The sequence below is a fragment of the Protomyctophum parallelum genome (genome assembly GCF_964188405.1).
Source record: "Protomyctophum parallelum genome assembly, chromosome: 3".
Classification (NCBI taxonomy): Eukaryota; Metazoa; Chordata; class Actinopteri; order Myctophiformes; family Myctophidae; genus Protomyctophum; species Protomyctophum parallelum.
Window position 1 is genome coordinate 30,196,262 of NC_139698.1, and position 19,615 is coordinate 30,215,876.

Here is a 19,615-nt window from a genome sequence, read left to right on the forward strand (position 1 = left end):
CACACATGCTACTGTACCACAGCACTTTGAGTAGTATTAGTAGTAGCAATAAGTAGTAGTAGACTGCAGTTGGTTACATTGCTATACGCTACTACGGCTACATGTTGCAGAACTTATCATTCAGAATCAGAACTGCAATAATGCCTCAATACAATGGGTGGGTTTGGTCGCCTACAGCGACGCTCATTGGCTATGACCCGGAAAGGGGGCAGCAGCTCGTTCACCGATTGGCTTAGATGGGCCGCTCGTCAAACGACTGTCCCTCCTCCCTACAGCGGTGTCCAGCCGCTCCTCTCCTCTCTCTCCTCATGCACGAGACAGAACAGAATCCTCGTTTTCTCCTCCGTCTATTCATTCAAACCATGAACCATCCATCCGGCCTCTTTTTACACCGTTTAGCAGAGTCACGCTCGGAGATTTAGGACTGATTCTGCCCTCTAAAATAGGTAAGACCTATTGTATTTTATTTTTTATTTTATTTTATTTTAATACTATAGGCTAATATAATGTAATCTGTCTGTCTGTTTGCCGGCGAGTGGCCCAGCATGAAACGGCCTGTCAACGCAAAAAAATAAAAATTTAAATATTTTGCCATTTTATTTTTGCATATCGATTTTTGTTTTTCTATTTATTTTTTCTGTTAACGTTTCTAGAAACGTTTCCAATCGAATATCGGGTGCTGATGGCCGGGTGACAAGACCTCTCGCATATCTCATCGCACCGCAGGGCCTTTTTTCCCACGGAGGATGCGAATTGCGAGCCATCACATGCATGTATGCATACTGTACATTTCTGGACACTGTCGATCACCATTCGTATAAGAGCAATAATAAGCACAGTAAGCGGCCGTTTCACTGACTGCCGCTCGTCCAGAGAGAGAGTGTTTGTCGTTAGCATGTTGTCTGACGAAATATTAAAGGAAAGAAGAAAATGGTATGCTAGGATTGTTGAACTAATAAATATTGTACATGCCTGCAGCCCTGAGGAACGGGAGGGTGGGGACTCGACTATAGTGTCGGATGGGCTTATGTTACGTAATGTCTTCCCATTCATCGCCCGTGCTACAGCGTGTGCCTCCACTCCACTCTCCACTCCACGCCTTTTTCCTACAGCCCTGCGTTCTAACACTGAGTGGAAAATGGAAATAGAAAAAAAGGTGCTCACGTTTTACTCAAGTAAAAGTATCAATACCTCAATATTAGCTCTGGTCCATAGCCTTATGGACAGAGCTACCGGAATTCTAAATCTAGGCCACTTGAGTAAAACGTAAAGCTACAAAAGCATTGGGATAAAAATACAGTAGGCCTAGGCCAAAAGTGCAGAATGTGAGCTTGTATAGCCAAATGGCCAAAATTTATATAAGGCTGAGGTGGGTAATGTAGGCTTAGGCTATGTTTTGTAATAAATAAATAGTACTAAACTACTACTACTAATAATAATAATAACAACAACAACAACAATAAAAATAATAATAAATTACAAACTAGGCATAACTAAAGTTTTCAAATAATTGGACTATAAGTAAAAAGTAGACTACATTTCTCTCTGAGATATAGGCCTAATAAAGTTTTTTTTTAAAGGCATATAGTACTTGAGTAAATGTATTTACTTTACACCACTGTGTCCGTCCATCCATCATTAACACACCAGACTGTCTGGAATGCATTCCTCTGCTCTCTGTGGCGTCTTCCTGTGGTTGTGTATGGAACAGGAAAACACTGCTTTAAAAACGGACGGAAAGAAACTAAGATATAAACTTCTCTATAGGTTCACCATACTGACTACACCAAGCCAGTGGAACGCTTTATTAAAGAGCTGACAAAGACCCCTGTCTCCGTAAAAAATGGGCAGACCCCAAAATGAGAAAAGGTGGTGTAGCTGCTGTAGCATGTTAGACAATTGATTGATTGATTGATTGATTGATTGATTGATTGATTGATTGAAATATGTATTAACAGTTTGCAGAATTACAGTACATTTCAAGCACAAACTCAATACAAAGACTATGTTAACTGTGAGTGGACAACCCAATTAAGCATTACACTTGTTTACAAGAGGGTCCACCATGTTCAATTCATCAAAACATTTAGAGACATACAAATAGACACTTCAATATTATAGTCAAGACCGCGCTAACACTAACAGCTATTACAATAGGTAAGAGATGATGATCAAGGTGATTGGAAGCGTAGGGGGTCTAATCACCCTGAAGGGGTGAGAATTGACCAGTTAGCCGTTAAATAAAGACAAGCTCACTGGTCTCTATCCGGCTTAGGCCTACTTACTTGCTACTTAATGAATAAATAGTGTGCCGCAGACTGTGGAATGTTTTAAAACAGGCCTGAAAACCTTCCTGTTTCGGAAGGCCTTTTTGTGCTGAACTGTCGCTTTGCACTGTTTTGCACTGTTTTTGTTAACCCTGTTCTTAACCTTTTATGATAGATTGTTTTAACCTTGTAGCACTCTGAGATTCCTTGTGAATGAAAAGTGCAATATAAATAAAATTCATTATTATTATTAAATAAAAACATAAATTGACACAAAATACAATTATTTCATTGATTTAAAGAAGGTTTTATTTGCTTATGGTGTAGCCTATATGTGGTCCATTACATTAGATTATGTCAGGTGCATCCAGATGCAACACGGTCGGTTTGCAAAAGTCCTGTAGTGTTGATACAATACCAGTTGGGTAACAAAAAAATAATACTGCAAGATAGAAACACTTTTACAAGTAAAAGTCCGGTAATCAAAATTAACTTAACTTAACCGTTTGACCGCCTTTTGTTAATTACACTATGTGTGGTGTTGGACCATATCTAGATCTACCACTCAACGACAAGAAAGGATTACCGTGGCTATCGGCTAAACCTTGTCTTGACCAGAAATGTGGGATCTGGGACAAGGAATTCGAGATAAAGGCGATCGAAAGAAACAGATAGAGTGGGTGCGGGTGCGCATGAAATTCAAGATGGCGCTCTCCATTGCTGTTGACAACATCACCTAGCAACCCGGCCAGTGCTAATGTACTGAAAGTAGCATCGCGACTCCATTGATCATAACAAGCACTATAAAAGACCAATTGCCGTACATCATTCTACGCCAATGGCGGGGACTGGGAGCGTGATACTATTTACTAATTGCCGTAGATATACGTACGGTACGGTACGGTAAAAATACAATATTTGTCTCAGGTGTAGTAGTGGAGTAGAAGTAAAAAGTAAAATAAATACCACAACATTTTGTTTAAGTACAGAATTTGAGTAAATGTAGGCTACTTAGTTACATTACACCATTGCCTATTTTTCACCTCAAAGGTATTCAGAAACATTATTTAGTGTACTCTTTTAGTGTGAAATGACATTGTGTCTTCGTTGCATGGCCACCACAACAATGATGACCGGAGAAGTGGCAGTGAAATATATACAGCCTTCACTCTGGAGTGGAAGGCTTTCTGGTTAATAAGACAAACTGAATAATTTGTGTGTGTGTGTGTGTGTGTGTGTGTGTGTGTGTGTGTGTGTGTGTGTGTGTGTGTGTGTGTGTGTGTGTGTGTGTGTGTGTGTGTGTGTGTGTACTGTATACAGTAAAAAAATAAATGTGTCTATAGACACATTTATTTATGACCAGGGGCCTGTTTCACGAAACTTGGATTAACTAATCCAGGATTTAGGCCAAAGCCAGGCTTTTTAAATCCTGATCTTTACAGCCTGGTTTATTCCGTTCCACTAAAGCCAAGTGAGGCTCAGAATTGGTGGATTTGGCGAGCCGGGATCAGCAAGCCTGGCTTAATAGACAGTCTGGCTTTTTGTCTCTAGACCCCTTATGTGGATCACAGATTTACTGATCCTTCTTCTTCATGGGGTATTAAGGCAGTTTGCATCCTTAATAGTTGCATTACAGCCCCCTTCTGTATATCTCATTATCTTTACTAATCTATTCAAGACTTACTGATACAAGGACTTAAGCTTCTAAAATAAATATTGCTGCTGTAATTAAAGAGAGAACATTAACTACCCCAAAAATATAGTTTACATTTTACCACTACTATTAACTTAAAACAGAATTCTTAATATTGTAAGCATAATGATATTGTCGCATTGTGATATTTGGCCATAACTCCCTCCTCTGAGGGAGCTACCTTTGGGGAAGGGGGTTGTTGCCCAGACAGGGCCGGGTCATGGGTTCATGTAGCATGCCAAAGTTTGTGCTATTGCCATTGAGAATGCATTGGGCGTTTAAGTTAAATAACTCAGAAACTACAAAACATTTCAAAGTAAAAAGTTCCAGCATGTGTCTCCACAGTAAGCTGAATTTTACAAAGTGTGAATGGAGTTTCTAGGTGAAAGTGATTTTTTGAAGTGCCACTATCTGCCTATAAATGTCTCAAATTTGAAAGCACTATATTTCTAAAGTTATGAAACATTTCAAAGATTCCTTTTCAGGCACACATGTCCACCGTAGGATGAACCTAAATAGGTTTGAATGGGGTTTCTAGGTGTAAGTATGTAGGACTAGTAGTGGGTGAAACGTTACAATGGTAATATGTTGTAAAACAATGAGTAATGGTAATATTTAGTGGTTTTCACTTTTACAAAAATAATAAAAAATAATATAATATAATATAATAATTCTTCTTAACCGTGCACTTGCACGACAGCAAACCTATTCATGGGGAACATTCAAAGCAGCTGATCTGCAAGCTCACAAGCTGTCATGATGTTGTGCAGCCTATATATTTTGGTTATTTGATTTTATATAGTGCTTAAATTAGTCCTTTAAAGGTATATTCAGTGATTTCACTTAATTCAAATATCACTTATTTTTTTGTTTTGTTGTGATAATCCTGCCTACTATAGAGTGTGCTGGCCATATAAGGAGTTCCTCCCTGTCCCCAGTTAACCCCTGGGGGTCAAAAAACCTTAGGTTTCGTTTTTGACTCTCTATCCTGATTGGACGAAAGGCTGGGTCCCACAGCCAAAAACGAAACCTATGGTTTTTTGAATGAAATCACTGAATATACCTTTAATGCAGACCGATACAAATAAGGCAACATAAACCCATAATAATTGAATAAATCTGGAAAACATAATTGGTTTGTGATCAGTTTGACTGCTTAATGAACAGTAAAGACATCAGGATTAGGTTAAACCTGGCTGTTAGCCTGGTCCGGAGCAGGCTAAGTCCAAAGCATTAGTTTCCATGGTAACTAATGTAGCATCACTTTCATGAAACCGAATCAAGCCTCAACATATCCAGGTTAACTGGTTAAATTAATCTGGCAAGATTAACCAGCTTTCATGAAACCGGTTAATCGCTGATCCAGGATATATTAAACCAGGATATGTGTTAAAGCCCGGCTTAATCTCTAATCCAAGTTTCGTGAAATAGGCCCCTGGGGCCTGTTTCACGATCCTGATGTCTTTACTGTTCATTAAACGCCCAATGCATTCTCAATGGCAATAGCACAAACTTTGGCATGCTACTAGTCCTACATACTTACACCTAGAAACCCCATTCAAACCTATTTAGGTTCATCTTACGGTGGACATGTTTGCCTGAAAAGGAATCTTTGAAATGTTTCATAGTTTTAGAGATATAGTGCTTTCAAATTTGAGACATTTAAAGGCAGATAGTGGCATGTAAAAAAATCACTTTCACCTAGAAACTCCATTCACACTTTGTAAAATTCAGTTTACTGTGGAGACAGATGCTGGAACTTTTTACTTTGAAATCTTTTGTAGTTTCTGAGTTATTTAATTTAAGCAGTCAAACTGATCACAAACCAATGATGTTTTCCAGACTTATTCAATTATTATGGTTTTATGTTGCCTTATTTGTATCGGTCTGCATTAAAGGACTAATTTAAGCACTATATAAAATCAAATAACCAAAATATATAGGCTGCACAACATCATGACAGCTTGTGAGCTTGTAGATCAGCTGCTTTTGGTGAATGTTCCCCAGAATAGGTTTGATGTCGTGCAAGTGCACGGTTAAGAAGAATTATTATATTATATTATATTATATATGTTTTTTTTTGTAAAAGTGAAAACGCCCCTGTCTGGACAACAACCCCCTTCCCCAAAGGTAGCTCCCTCAGAGGAGGGAGTTATGGCCAAATATCACAATGCGACAATATCATTATGCTTACAATATTAAGAATTCTGTTTTAAGTTAATAGTAGTGGTAAAATGTAAACTATATTTTTGGGGTAGTTAATCATTCAGTCTATCCACTATTGAGAGTATGTTCTCTCTTTAATTACAGCAGCAGTATTTATTTTAGAAGCTTAAGTCCTTGTATCAGTAAGTCTTGAATAGATTAGTAAAGATACTGAGATATACAAAAGGGGGCTGTAATGCAACTATTAAGGATGCAAACTGCCTTAATACCCCATGAAGAAGAAGTATCAGTAAATCTGTGTTCTACAGAATGGGTCTAGAGACAAAAAGTCAGGCTATCTATTCAGCCAGGCTTGCTGATCCCGGCTCGCCAAATCCGCCAATTCTGAGCCTCGCTTGGGTTTAGTGGAACGGAATAACGAAGGCTGTAAAGACCAGGATTGAAAAAGCCTGGTTTTGGCCTAAATCCTGGATTAGTTAATCCAAGTTTCGTGAAACAGGCCCCAGGGAACCTGTCTTCACAATGTCCAATTCTCAAATTATACTGTAGTTATGGGGACGTAATTTGAGTATGATCACGCACGCAGCCACGCACACACAAACACACAGATAGACCTGACGATGAGATCCAGATATTGTATTGACATGACCCTTTCTCTCGCCTCATTCGCCCATCTCTCTCTCTCTCTCTCTCTCTCTCTCTCTCTCTCTCTCTCTCTCTCTCTCTCTTGCGCCTCCGGCAGAAGCGTTGTCATGGCGACGGTGGTGATGGAGCAGATTGGCCGGTTGTTCATCAACGCGCAGCAGTTGCGTCAGATCCCACAGCTGCTGGAGTCGGCCTTCCCCACGCTGCCCTGCACCGTCAAGTCCTCCGACGTGCCCTGGGTCTTCAGGGAGCCTCACATCCTCACCGGGTACCGCCAGCCCGACCAGAGCTGGAGGTACTACTTCCTCACGCTGTTCCAGAGGCACAACGAGGTAGGTGGGGGCTGGCAACCATTATTGAAACTTATTTTTCATATGCAAATTTTGTTATTTTGTAAATCAATGCTTACTTGATCATACTACAGCATCACACAAAAGCATCGAAAGTAGCAGACCCTCAAGCTCAAAAAGCGCCGGCGAAGTGACGCGTTTTGCGCTTGTAGATTTGCTACTTGTGATGCTTTTGAATCTGCAATGAATGCCCTACTAACTTCATCATACAAACATATCGCACATAAATATTCTTGTCAGAGAAATGTTTAACTGTAAATTACACATGTTTGTTTATATGGCTGTCATGTTGGATACGAGTACGACACAAAATCAAGCAGCGCAGATTGAGCTAGGAGGTGATCTCAGAGTGGTGTAGAGGAGAGTGGCGCGTCATTGAGGGAGCAGAAAACAGAGCTCGAGAGATGGTCATACAGCTCTGGAGTGTGACAAGCTGGAGTTTTAAATACATTGTTTTCAATGAGAGCGGCGCAGATATCATCAATTTTAGGCACCAGACCTGTACGTGCCCGTCAGGCCTGCTTGGGAACGATGCAACATACCCGTTGTCAACTTGTCATAGCACCCGTTTTAACTATCTGTCTGTGTCACTTTTGTGCCCATACTGTATATGGAGATCTCTGTAGTATCAATACCTGTTAGCAGCATTTTAACTGTCTGTCTGTGTCCCACATGGAGATCTCTGTATTTGTCTGTGTGCCTGTGTGTGAAGAAAAGTGGACTGGTTAAGTAATCAATTGGCAGGTGTGGGGTTGCCATGGCAATCAATTGGCTGAGGCAGAGGCTGGACATTTCACAGGTGAAGGGATTTTTGTGGTGGTTCTGGAGAACCGTGGGCCCGACCGCCTCGATACCGGGCACTGCACTCCCTGCGGGTGTGTGGAACGTGTGTGTCGGATTTGAAGTCAGTGGGGCAATGTGGCACATTTATAGTAGGACTAGACCTGTACGGAAGTCTCTGTAATGTTTATATTATTATCTAAAATATAGTGATTTATAGATCATTAAAGCTGGGCCTTTCATTCACTGAAGTGACCGAAAGGCAGTATTCTCGCGGGCAGTATTATTGCGATACTGCCACTCAGAAACTGAGAGGCAGCATTGCAGAAACTATTATTTTTCTCTTTCGAGACGTCAATATAATTAATAACGTTTGCAAATCAGAAAATAAGGTATCCGAAAAATAACCTGAACCATGTTTCCTTTCATTTGTCTGCATCGATTATTTTTCATTAAAAAAGTTTGTTCATGCCTTGTCTACTCGACTCCCATACTGTAGATTCCAGTGCATTCCGTCAACGTCTGGTGCATAGGGCTATGTAACTATTCAGCTCCCCATAGCCGCCCGGAGCAGCCATTGCACTGGCCCCGTCGTAACTCTCCTTCAATGGCTCTGGGTGATCTGAGCCTTCATCATTCAAAAATAACACACAATGAATTTGGCGATTGACCAATCAGAATCAAGTATTAATTCAACCAAGCTGTGTGTATATACGTGTGTGAATGCAATGCATATTGTAAAGCGCTTTGGATAAAGGCGACATATACATGCACCATTTACTATTTTTATCATTTTACCTCTACACCAAGGCGCTGAACGTGTGGACGCACCTGTTGGCGGCATTTGTCATCCTGGTTAAGTGCAGACAAATCGCAGAGACGGTGGACTTCCTGCGGGATCCGCACTCTCAACCCCTCTTCATTGTGCTGGTGGCGGCCATCACCTACCTCACCTGCAGGTGTTTGCTTATTTGTTTCTTGGACCATAAATGTATTTATTCACAAGGAAAAAAAGGTTGCAAATATCGATTAACGAATCGGCGATGGGAAAAGTAGCTAAAAGCTTTGATTAGTTGATTGAATATTATTAGACAGAGATGTAAACAGCATGTGGTACAGACAAACATTTGGTCTATGATACAATACAACAAATACAAAACACTTTATATAATATAAGGAGAGAACGGAAAATGTCAGCAGAGAATGACATCTCCATCCTCCTTTGGCAAAGTCAGGTTTACCTCCCCTTGTGGTCACTTGATAGATTTTAGTTTTTCAGGCATGCTTTGAAAGAAGTCCAGTGATAAAGGGAGTCCAGTGATAAATTATTATTATTTAGTCATTTATATTCTATAACTTAGCCATTGAGTTCTCACAGATGTGTACCCAGATATTGTAGGCTATTATTATACCCCCCCTTGGTTTGGTACCCCTAAAAATATATATCTGTGCCCCCCCTGCTGGGAGAGCCTAAAACCACCTATGGTTGCACCCCCCTAAATCAGTGGTTTTAAACCAGTGGTCCGGGTTGTGTATTTTGGTTTCATTTTACAGTCTCAAGAGTTAAATTGTTGTTAAACATCTGCAGTACTTAATTTACTTACGTCTACACAATTCGAGAATGTATTGTGGACAAAATCTTGTGGACAAAATCTTATCCAACGAAAACAAAATAAAAACATTCTAAGGCTCAATCCCAATTCCTCCCTTCGTCCTGGCCCTTAGCCCTTGCCCTTGCTTATGCGCGTTCACGTGAGGGGGAAGGGTTATCTCAATTGTCTTTGGATGGAGGGGTAGGGCAGAGGGCGAGGGCTAGAATCCCCTTCGTTTGAAGGGATATCTCGACGGGACTTCAAACGAAGCAACATCACTGAGGGCTGAAAGGCGGACGAGGTAAGAAGCCTTTTATGTCCTTTATTATGGAAAAATATTATAATAACCAATATTATTTGAATGTATTAACAATCTGCATCGCCAAAAATATCGCAATCTCTAGCAAAGGTTAACGTTACCTCACGTGAACTAACGATATGATACAGCGTTGCATTCATACAACGTTACCCATTCATTTGGCGCCGCATCGGCGCTTTATTCTTTTTTATTTATCGCCGGTGCGCCGGTGATACAACTCGGATGCAAGCTAGCTTATTAGCAGGCATCAGTCCGACCCCCCAGACCACGATATGTCAACATTCTGCAGTTTGAGCTCTTAAAAGCCGTGAAATAGCCTACTGTACCTACATAACGCTGGCTACTCGCTGCAGTGATAGCTATGGTTTTATCATGACCAATGTTAAGCTAATCCCCACAAGTTGCAAACTTGCAAAACTTACATAACTAATTAGCATTGGTGTTGTTTTTTCCACAGGCAAACCAGCTATGGAACAGACTGCAAGCTGCTGTACAGACTGTACATTGGATGGAGATGAATCACGATGGCATTTTCATTGATAGAAAATGACTCTGTTCTTAATGATATTAAAAACAATGAACAGTGACCACAGCCCCTTCTTTCTATACTGTAAATTGTTTTTCCTTTTTCTAACCCTGTATATATATCTGTACCCATGCTATACAAACTGTTAATACAATAATAATCAATGAATCAGCTACAACTGAGCAGGTGTCAGAATGAGCTATATCTAGCTGAATTACATTCTGCATGGTGGGCTACCAACATGAGACAAAATTACAATATATTTATTTCATCATAACCACACAGCAATGTTATATTTACGTTCCATCTCTACAGCTTAAATCAAATGGAAAGTAGTTTCCAAAGTGGGTTATGGGCTAAATGATAGTTTGTACACTCTCAGAGTTAATTAACATTGATTTTACAATATAAATTGGGGGTCCTAGAGACAGAAATGCCATCAAAGTTTGGGGACCACTGGCCTGTAGTGAGCTTGCAGATCAGCTATTTTCTGAGAAAAGGTTGTATATCAATATCTACAACGGATGTTCAATATTTAGGGACGTTCCAATCCCTAGGGGGATGATTTATCTCCCTACCCCTTGACACTCATTATGTAGGGACAAGGGGAAGGGGCAAGGGCTGAGGGGTAGGGTTAAAAAATGAATTGGGATTGGGCCTAAGTCTTGGACCTGACTGAGAGGCAAAATCTCATCAAGTGGTGGTCCGTGACTCAAATGCTGTATAAATAATGGACCTTGATATGAAAAGGATTGAAAAGCACTGTCCTAAATGACTGTGTTTCCCACAGTGCTCTGGCCCACCTGTCCTAAATGACTGTGTTTCCCACAGCGCTCTGGCCCACCTGTCCTAAATGACTGTGTTTCCCACAGCGCTCTGGCCCACCTGTCCTAAATGACTGTGTTTCCCACAGCGCTCTGGCCCACCTGTCCTAAATGACTGTGTTTCCCACAGCGCTCTGGCCCACCTGTCCTAAATGACTGTGTTTCCCGCAGCACTCTGGCCCACCTGTCCTAAATGACTGTGTTTCCCACAGTGCTCTGGCCCACCTGTCCTAAATGACTGTGTTTCCCGCAGCACTCTGGCCCACCTGTCCTAAATGACTGTGTTTCCCACAGCGCTCTGGCCCACCTGTCCTAAATGACTGTGTTTCCCACAGCGCTCTGGCCCACCTGTCCTAAATGACTGTGTTTCCCGCAGCGCTCTGGCCCACCTGTCCTAAATGACTGTGTTTCCCACAGCGCTCTGGCCCACCTGTCCTAAATGACTGTGTTTCCCACAGCGCTCTGGCCCACCTGTCCTAAATGACTGTGTTTCCCACAGTGCTCTGGCCCACCTGTCCTAAATGACTGTGTTTCCCACAGCGCTCTGGCCCACCTGCTCTCGGCCAAGTCGGAGCTGTCCCACTACACCTTCTACTTCCTGGACTACGTGGGCGTGGCCGTATACCAGTACGGCAGTGCCCTGGCACACTACTACTATGCCATCGAGGAGGACTGGCACGCCCGGGTGCGAGGCTTCTTCCTGCCCGCCGCCGCCTTCTTCGCATGGCTCTCCTGCCTGGGCTGCTGCTACGGCAAGTTCGCCAGCCCCGACATGCCCAAGTTCGCCCACAAGCTGTTCCAGGTTGTACCCTCGGGGCTGGCCTACTGCCTGGACATCAGCCCGGTGCTCCACCGCATCTACAGCTGCTACCAGCAGGAGCAGGGCTGCTCCGACCAGGCCGTGTCCTACCACCGCCTCCAGGTCAGTGTTGCCATGCCTTACCGTATTTACACCATCATTTTTGAGGGGCAGCCAGGTCTATGGACTAAGGGCTGTATTTTGCGTGTCTTAAGTACCAGGTCTTATTACCTAACTTGAGTAAACTAAAGACCTGGAGGTGTGATCAATGCCATTTGGCTATTCTGAGTGGCCAAAGAGCAGTGATCACGCCTCCAGGTCTTTAGTTTACTCAAATTTAGGTAATAAGACCTGGTACTTAAGACACGCAAAATACAGCCCTAATGTTTTAGGGGAAAAAACAGCAGTCTTGTTGTGATGTCATGTGGCAGCCAAGTCTGCAGACTTTTAACGTTTGAAAAAAATAAATAAGGAAACAGTCTCGTGACGTCATGTGACAGCTGGACTTTTAATGTTTGCTTTAAGCAGTTAAGCAGTTAAACAGACATGCTTTAACACATTGTATGCTAGAGTTTTCTATTTGCTCAGGCTTGCTGGTGCTAAGCGATTAACATTGGACTTTTGAACTTTTTAGGGGCCCACAGCGAGGGGCCTCTTATAGCGAGAATCACATCGCATAAATAAAAAGTAGGCCAAACATGTCCACTTCAATTTAAAAAAAAAATTATGATTCTACCATCTTCCATTCTGGAGATATTGACCTTTTTCTAAAACCTGCTTTTGAAGGCACGCTGCTCGCTTGAAAAAACAGCAGAGATATGGAAGGTTGAAGTTGACAGACATTGACAGACAGATATAAAAATGAACACAAATAATATCATATACATACTACACACTGAATGAAAGCCCTGAATGTCTACTTTTAGGAGGAAAACAAATACACATGGTCCCATGTATAGTTTGTCAGTAATTGGCTATTGAATGCAGCTTGCGCCCACCAGAGAGGATTTCAGAAAATGCATGGACCAGAAGAACTATTATTCACAAAATAAGGCCTATAGCGAAATGTACATACTATATACCGTATGAAACAGAAGACTCTCTGCTTTCATAAGAAAAATACTTCTACTGTAATAATAATGAAAATCACACCCCTGTGAAGTGAGCAGTGCAATGTTGCGCAACATTGCACTGCTCACTTCACAGGGGTGTGATTTTCATTATTATTACAGTAGAAGTATTTTTCTTATGAAAGCAGAGAGTCTTCTGTTTCATACGGTATATAGTATGTACATTTCGCTATAGGCCTTATTTTGTGAATAATAGTTCTTCTGGTCCATGCATTTTCTGAAATCCTCTCTGGTGGGCGCAAGCTGCATTCAATAGCCAATTACTGACAAACTATATTTGTATATATTTGTTTTCCTCCTAAAAGTAGACATTCAGGGCTTTCATTCAGTGTGTAGTATGTATATGATAATAATTTATTTATGTTTATATCTGCCTGTCAATCTCTGTGACTTTAAACCTTTATAACTCGCTATGATAACTTCATGAGGAAATGCTCACTTCACAGGGGTGTGATTTTTATTATTATTACAGTATTAGTTTTTTTCTTATGAAAGCAGAGGGTCTTCTGTTTCATACGGTATATAATATGTACATGTCGCTATAGGCCTTATTTTGTGAATAATAGTTGGACCTGAACAACTGCATTCAATATCCTACTGACAAACTGTACATGGGATCAATATTATGTATTTGTTTTCCTCCTAAAAGTAGACAATTAGGGCTTTCATTCAGTGTGTAGTATGTATATGACAATAATTTATTTATGTTTATTTTTATATCTGCCTTCAGAACGATAGTATAACGGTGAGATGCGTTACTGGATCGGTGAGTTTAGTGGTTGAGGTTGACATGTCTGGACATGTTTGAGGAAAGAAGCACAGGAGAGAGAGATGATCAAATAACTGGCTGCTTTGTTGGACAACGCTATCTTCACTTTGTTTGGGCAAAGAAGCAGAGATCAGCGATGGAAAAGAGTTTTATCCACGGCAGATAAGTAATGACGTATTATCGAGGGACCGCCATGATCAACTAACTGCCTGGGACCGAGGCTACGTTGTCACCAGCCAATGCAGCCATCGCTATCCGTTGTGTGATTGTAGCCTTTTTATTCATTATAATTGCAGTGATAAGACCTATATCACAGCCGGGCGTCTCTCTCGATACCGTGGATATAGCCTACATCCACAATCACACAACGGATAGCGATGATGGCTGCATTGGCTGACGAAGACGTAGGCAGTAAGTTGATCATGGCGGTCCTTCGATAATACGTCATTACTTATCTGCCGTGGATATAAAGCTCTTTTCCATCGCTGATCGTGCTTCTTGCCCAAACAAACAAAGTGAAGACGCGATGGCGATCCACACAACGGATAGCGATGGCTGGTGAAGACTGAAGACGTAGCCAGGCAGTTAGTTGATCATGGCGTGTGCCGTGTGCGTGTTGAAAACGTTATGAAATGGCGATCGTTGAAGATTATTCTTGGTTTATATACTGGCAGAGGGCAAATCGACACGACTGCGTTATATCTTTTTCCGAGAATGAGAGAGCGGTGCAAGGCGATTACAAGGCGCAGTGTGGCCTGGGGCCAGGGAACTCAAACTGCAATGCGATCCGGGCAGAAGAGACTCAGACTCCCCCCACAAAGATTCCTCGGGAGAAACCATGTAGAAACAGGAGGGGAGGGGGAATCGAGTGTATTCACAGACACTAGACTACTACTAGACTACTAGAGTATGGGTAACTCCATTTTAGATGCCCTGACATCTGCGTTGGTCTATGCCGTTGCCGTGCAGACCCATACGTGTAATGGAGGCATTGGAGGAGGGAGCGTCTTCGCCACAGACAGACCTCTTTTCAGGAGGGAGGGGCTTTTTACTCCCGGATCACATATTGGAGCTTCCTGGAGACGATCGCTGTTATTTTCCTCGGTGTCCTGGAGCATAGGACGTTGATGTACAGTAAGCAATAAAAAAACGTATAAAACGTATACATACGCTTCGCGCGTACGGCGTTCGATATTAATAAAGCGTATGGATACGTTTCCAGCATTTTTTGTGTTAAGAAGTGACGTCATGTGGCAGCTAGCCTGGCCCAGCCAGCGTTCTTTCCGGTCTAGAGGGGCGGGCGCGCATGGAGCAAACGCTGGAGAAATATTGGTTCACCGATCAGAGCCCCTGTCCCCTCCGCCCCTCCCCTCCCTGGTAGAAAACAGTGGAAGAAACTGACCTTACTATATTGAGAGCAAGGCTATGTGGCAGCCACAGTGGGCGCCCGTCACTTCACATGAGTGTGATATTTACTATCTGCACGATCAATAATGCCAAAACATTCCCAAATGACCAGAAAAGGGGCATGAATGCACTAAATTCCTTAGCTACTGATTCAAGAAACAAGAATTTTCTTTATTGTCACAACACAGGTTTACAGGTGAAAATAATAAGGTGAAATATGTTGTTGGTTGACCACACGTTTGTAGTAGCTAATTGGCTGTTGTTGGTTACGTAACCAATCTATGTTTTACAATCGTTTATAAAGACATAAATTCCCTTGCAGGGGCAGAATACTTTTTAGGGGATTTCTAGGGGATATGATTTTTAGGGGATATATCCCCTCCGACTTACTTACGCATGATCACAGGGGTATAACATGACATTGTAATTGGCTGACAATATTAGTGGGAGGGGCCTATGTAAGTAACTGCGGCAACAACACTTTGCAATTTTTCAAAATTGCGACTTTTCTAGTTATTATTATTATTATTATTACAATTATCACTATTATAATGCTATTATCTGTCTGTATGTGGTGATAGATGTGGTGTGGTGAGAAACCAAATGCAGACAGCTAGGCGGGTAGTAAGATGAACCCTAAGACTGGCATTAGCATTTAATACAGAACATGTCAGGCACTAAAACATGACTGAACAAGGACTGACTGGGGAATACTCATATACTGTACACATGAGAGCACATACAGCTGGGGCAAACGGAAACATAGAAACAAGAAAACTAGACCAGAGAAAACAAATGCAGAGAAATACAAGACAATGCTATCAATGATACAAAAAGTCTGTGACAGTGTTAGAATGACACTAATAAAACCTTCCTGAGTCCTATTTGAACCTCATTTGTCCCAAAACTGTTACTTAAAACTTAAAACATTTTGTGTCAAGTATCGAGCTTGTAGATCTGCAATTTTTATATGTTTGTGTGACGCCGTAGTATGATCAAGTAGGTAGTAGGGCATTCATTTACAAAAAAAAACACAATAAGTTAAAATATGAGATAAGAGGTTTCCTGCTCAAACAGCAATGATATATTTTTTGGCTGTGCACGATAGTTTCATTTAAAATACAATAAATGTAAGCCTTCGGGTATGATACATTTATAATTTCCACATCTGGCAACCCTTTACTCTAGGTGCTGTTCTTCCTGGCCAGCGCCTACTTCTTCGCTTACCCGCACCCGGAGCGCTGGTTCCCGGGGAGGTGTGACTTCGTGGGCCAGGGCCACCAGATCTTCCACGTGTTCCTGGTGCTGTGCACGCTGGTGCAGATCGAGGCGCTGCGCACAGACTTCACCGAGCGCAGGCCGCTCTACGAGCGGCTGCACGGGGACCTGGCCCACGACGCAGTCGCCCTCTTCATCTTCACGGCCTGCTGCAGTGCGCTCACCGCCTTCTACGTGCGCAAGCGCGTGCGTGCCTCCCTCCTGGAGAAGAAGGAGCAGTGAAGAGGAGGATGAGGTGGATGACCGGCCGAGAGGAAAAACACAAATTGGTCTTGAAATTTGGGTTTTTTTACACTGGAGAGACGATGCATTGAGTTTTAAATGTTCACGTTGTTTAACGTTAGTTAGGTTTGTTATTGATGAACCTATGGTTTTTAATGTTGTTCATGTGGCCTGCCAAATGACAGTGTGCTGGGCAAAGTATTATTCCAGTAACAGTGTATTTTTGTGACTGACCATGACCATTTGTTTGTTTGTTTTGTTTTTGCAGAACAGGTTGTACTTGTGATAGACACAGCAGAAAATCTTTGCACATAAAAAATGAAGGACACAAGTGGTCATGAAGAAGAAGTGATTGTTTTTACACAAGCTATTATCTCCAAAAAAGAAAATCACCATTCTCTCTCGTGAGAATCCTTTTGGCCTCCCACCAAAGTAGTTTTCACTTAATATTCTGAAAGAATGTTGTACCTCGACAAACAAGATATGAGCTCTTAAACGCAGAGAGCAGACAAATTGAGTCAATATGTATTAAGAATGCCTTTTCTTAACCACACATATTTGTATGTATTACGACCCACCTCCCCCTAATGAAATTGCAGCTCTTCAACATATTTATTTTTGTAATTTTGAGTCTCATGATATTTCAAGGCTTCTGTTCTCTCTGACTAACTGGCTTCCTGCTGTACTTTTATGAAATGCTCTTTTGACCTCAAAACAGAGACATTTGCATTTTTGGCCCTTTTTTCATGGCGGTAAAACACTGTGCCACAACATATTACTGAATGAGTTACATGTGCTGTAAGTGATATTTTTGTTTTTAAATAAGGCTTAAATTGTTCTATATTCTCCATTTTCTGTTAGAAAACAGAAAATATATTTTGAGGTGGGACATCAATTCCATCCATTCAGGAGAGGGCACCCATTTATCAGCTTAGTAAACCCATTTAGACCCGGAAGGCCTAGACGTTTTTATACCCTTCAATCTGGGAAAGCATCTGTGTCATTGTACATGTTGCTATGTATATAGAAATCTTAGGTTAGGATTAGGCCTCAGGTCTAAATTGGTGTGTTTTGACCAAAACATCACTTACAGCACTGAACTAGTTTGCAAGCCAAATGTACCTCTATAAAGGGAGACCTTCTCTGTGTTAGTGAACGGTGCAGAGCAATGAGGCTGGCACTCAACACTAGAAGAATTCTGTGCCCAAGATTTACTATGATGTCTGTGTTTTGACAATGTTTTAGTTTTTTTATTTTCTTTTGTACTCAAAGAGGGCTGGTACTGCAGCTTTTGCCTTTTCACACCCCATGATGTCAATGCCTTTGTGTGCATTGTTATGTTGGTTGGTTTGTTAGACTTGAGTATAATTGTTCCGGTGTTTGTATCTGTATAGCCATGCTGTTGGGTAGAAACCTTGCATGTCCAAAACCCTTACTTTTCAGGAAATGGAACAAAATAACCTGTGTTCCAGTGAACCCACTGTAGTTATTATTTAGCCATATGGCTAGGGTTGGTGTCTCTGGTTAAATATTTATAAAAACCCACAGGCAGACTTAACCACTTTAAAAATGTTTCAAACATAGCTTTTTGCACAACAATGTTGTATGACAAATAGGGCATTAATTTATGAAAAATAGTAACATGGAAATACAAGGTTTATGCCCGACAGTGTGTGTGTGTGTGTGTGTGTGTGTGTGTGTGTGTGTGTGTGTGTGTGTGTGTGTGTGTGTGTGTGTGTGTGTGTGTGTGTGTGTGTGTGTGTGTGCTTCTAAGCATGTCTTTGAGTTTACATGTGTTTGTATGTGGTTCAGATGTGAATGTCTAAAGCGTCGCCTTGCACTGCGTGCTTTCTTGTGTTGTGTGAATATAAACCACTAACCTACCACACATTTCCTGAAATTGTTCCCATATTTTTGACAAATCCTGTCTTGTCCCAGGTGTCCACCCGTCTATTTGTGATCAGTTACGGCATTGGTTCTCAAATGAAATTGACCCTTACAGGTCTGTAACTCTGAGAGTGTACCAGTGGAACCATTGGTACACTCAGAGTTACAGGGCTCCTTGAAATGGAAACATTTGAGAACCACTACAGAGCTACTGTCTGGTTTCTATAGAAGTTTGTTTGGTGACACGATGCTTTTGTTGTGGCGGAGAAGATAAAATCAACCATTATATACACTGATCATGTCACATAAAATGACAAACATGCCAGAATAGTAATGCTGCGTTCCCACTGGCAGCTATACGAAAGACACAAAGCGACACAGCATGTTGCTTTGTATCTTCATGTCGCTGGCTTCCATTGAAAATGAACGGTAGCCTCACTAACCTAGTAGCTTTGTATCTTCACGTCACTGGCTTCCATTGAAAGTGAAGGGTACTGTAGCTTTGTAGCCACCAGTGTGAATGCAGCATAACGCCCCTTCCCCTGGTAGGGGGCCGATGTCATGAATTCAGGACTTTTGGTTGACACCAAATCACCGCCACAGTTTGTGCCAATGACTCTGTTACAGCGGCAGTGAGGCTAGGACCACGCAAAACATCAAACTCCAATTCACAATCATGCAACATGTTTACATGATATTAAAGCTGTGCTATGTAACTTTTGTGTGTATATACAATGTTATTTTGTACAATCTGTACAGTAAGAGTTTGTTAATACAATCTATAACTTACACAATTGTGCTTGTATTTGGTCTCCCTTGCTCGTCTACTGAGACGTTTAGATCCTGTGTCTGGTTTGACAAGTTGCATTGCCTGGAGGTCAACATTCAGTTTCTCCCCTGAGCAAGCGGGCAGGGTCTATTATTAGCTCAGTGGTAAAAATAAATAAATAAAATGCAGCGC

The 19,615-nt window shown here is 41.6% G+C and overlaps 1 protein-coding gene across 2 annotated transcripts; it reads left to right on the top strand.

Moving 5' to 3' along the window:
* Nucleotides 1-316: 316 nt before the first annotated feature.
* paqr7b (progestin and adipoQ receptor family member VII, b) lies at nt 317-18,516 on the top strand. 2 transcript variants are annotated; one of them, XM_083760326.1, is made up of 5 exons: nt 317-446; nt 6,869-7,103; nt 8,712-8,860; nt 11,703-12,084; nt 16,456-18,516. In XM_083760326.1, the coding sequence occupies exons 2-5, from the start codon at nt 6,879-6,881 to the stop codon at nt 16,765-16,767; spliced, it is 1,068 nt and encodes a 355-aa protein (XP_083616452.1). In that variant the 5' UTR covers nt 317-446; nt 6,869-6,878; the 3' UTR covers nt 16,768-18,516. The 2 variants fall into 2 exon arrangements, with proteins under 2 accessions (XP_083616452.1, XP_083616453.1); XM_083760327.1 differs by having other exon boundaries at nt 402-446; nt 6,872-7,103.
* The last annotated feature ends 1,099 nt before the right edge of the window (nt 18,517-19,615 follow it).

Excerpts from the sequence above, each read along its gene's own strand:
- paqr7b (XM_083760326.1), top strand. The coding sequence starts at position 6,879 with ATGGCGACGGTGGTGATGGAGCAGATTGGCCGGTTGTTCATCAACGCG. Across the intron at positions 7,104-8,711 it reads TGTTCCAGAGGCACAACGAG|GCGCTGAACGTGTGGACGCA; the intron begins GTAGGTGGGGGC and ends CTCTACACCAAG. Across the intron at positions 12,085-16,455 it reads TGTCCTACCACCGCCTCCAG|GTGCTGTTCTTCCTGGCCAG; the intron begins GTCAGTGTTGCC and ends CCTTTACTCTAG.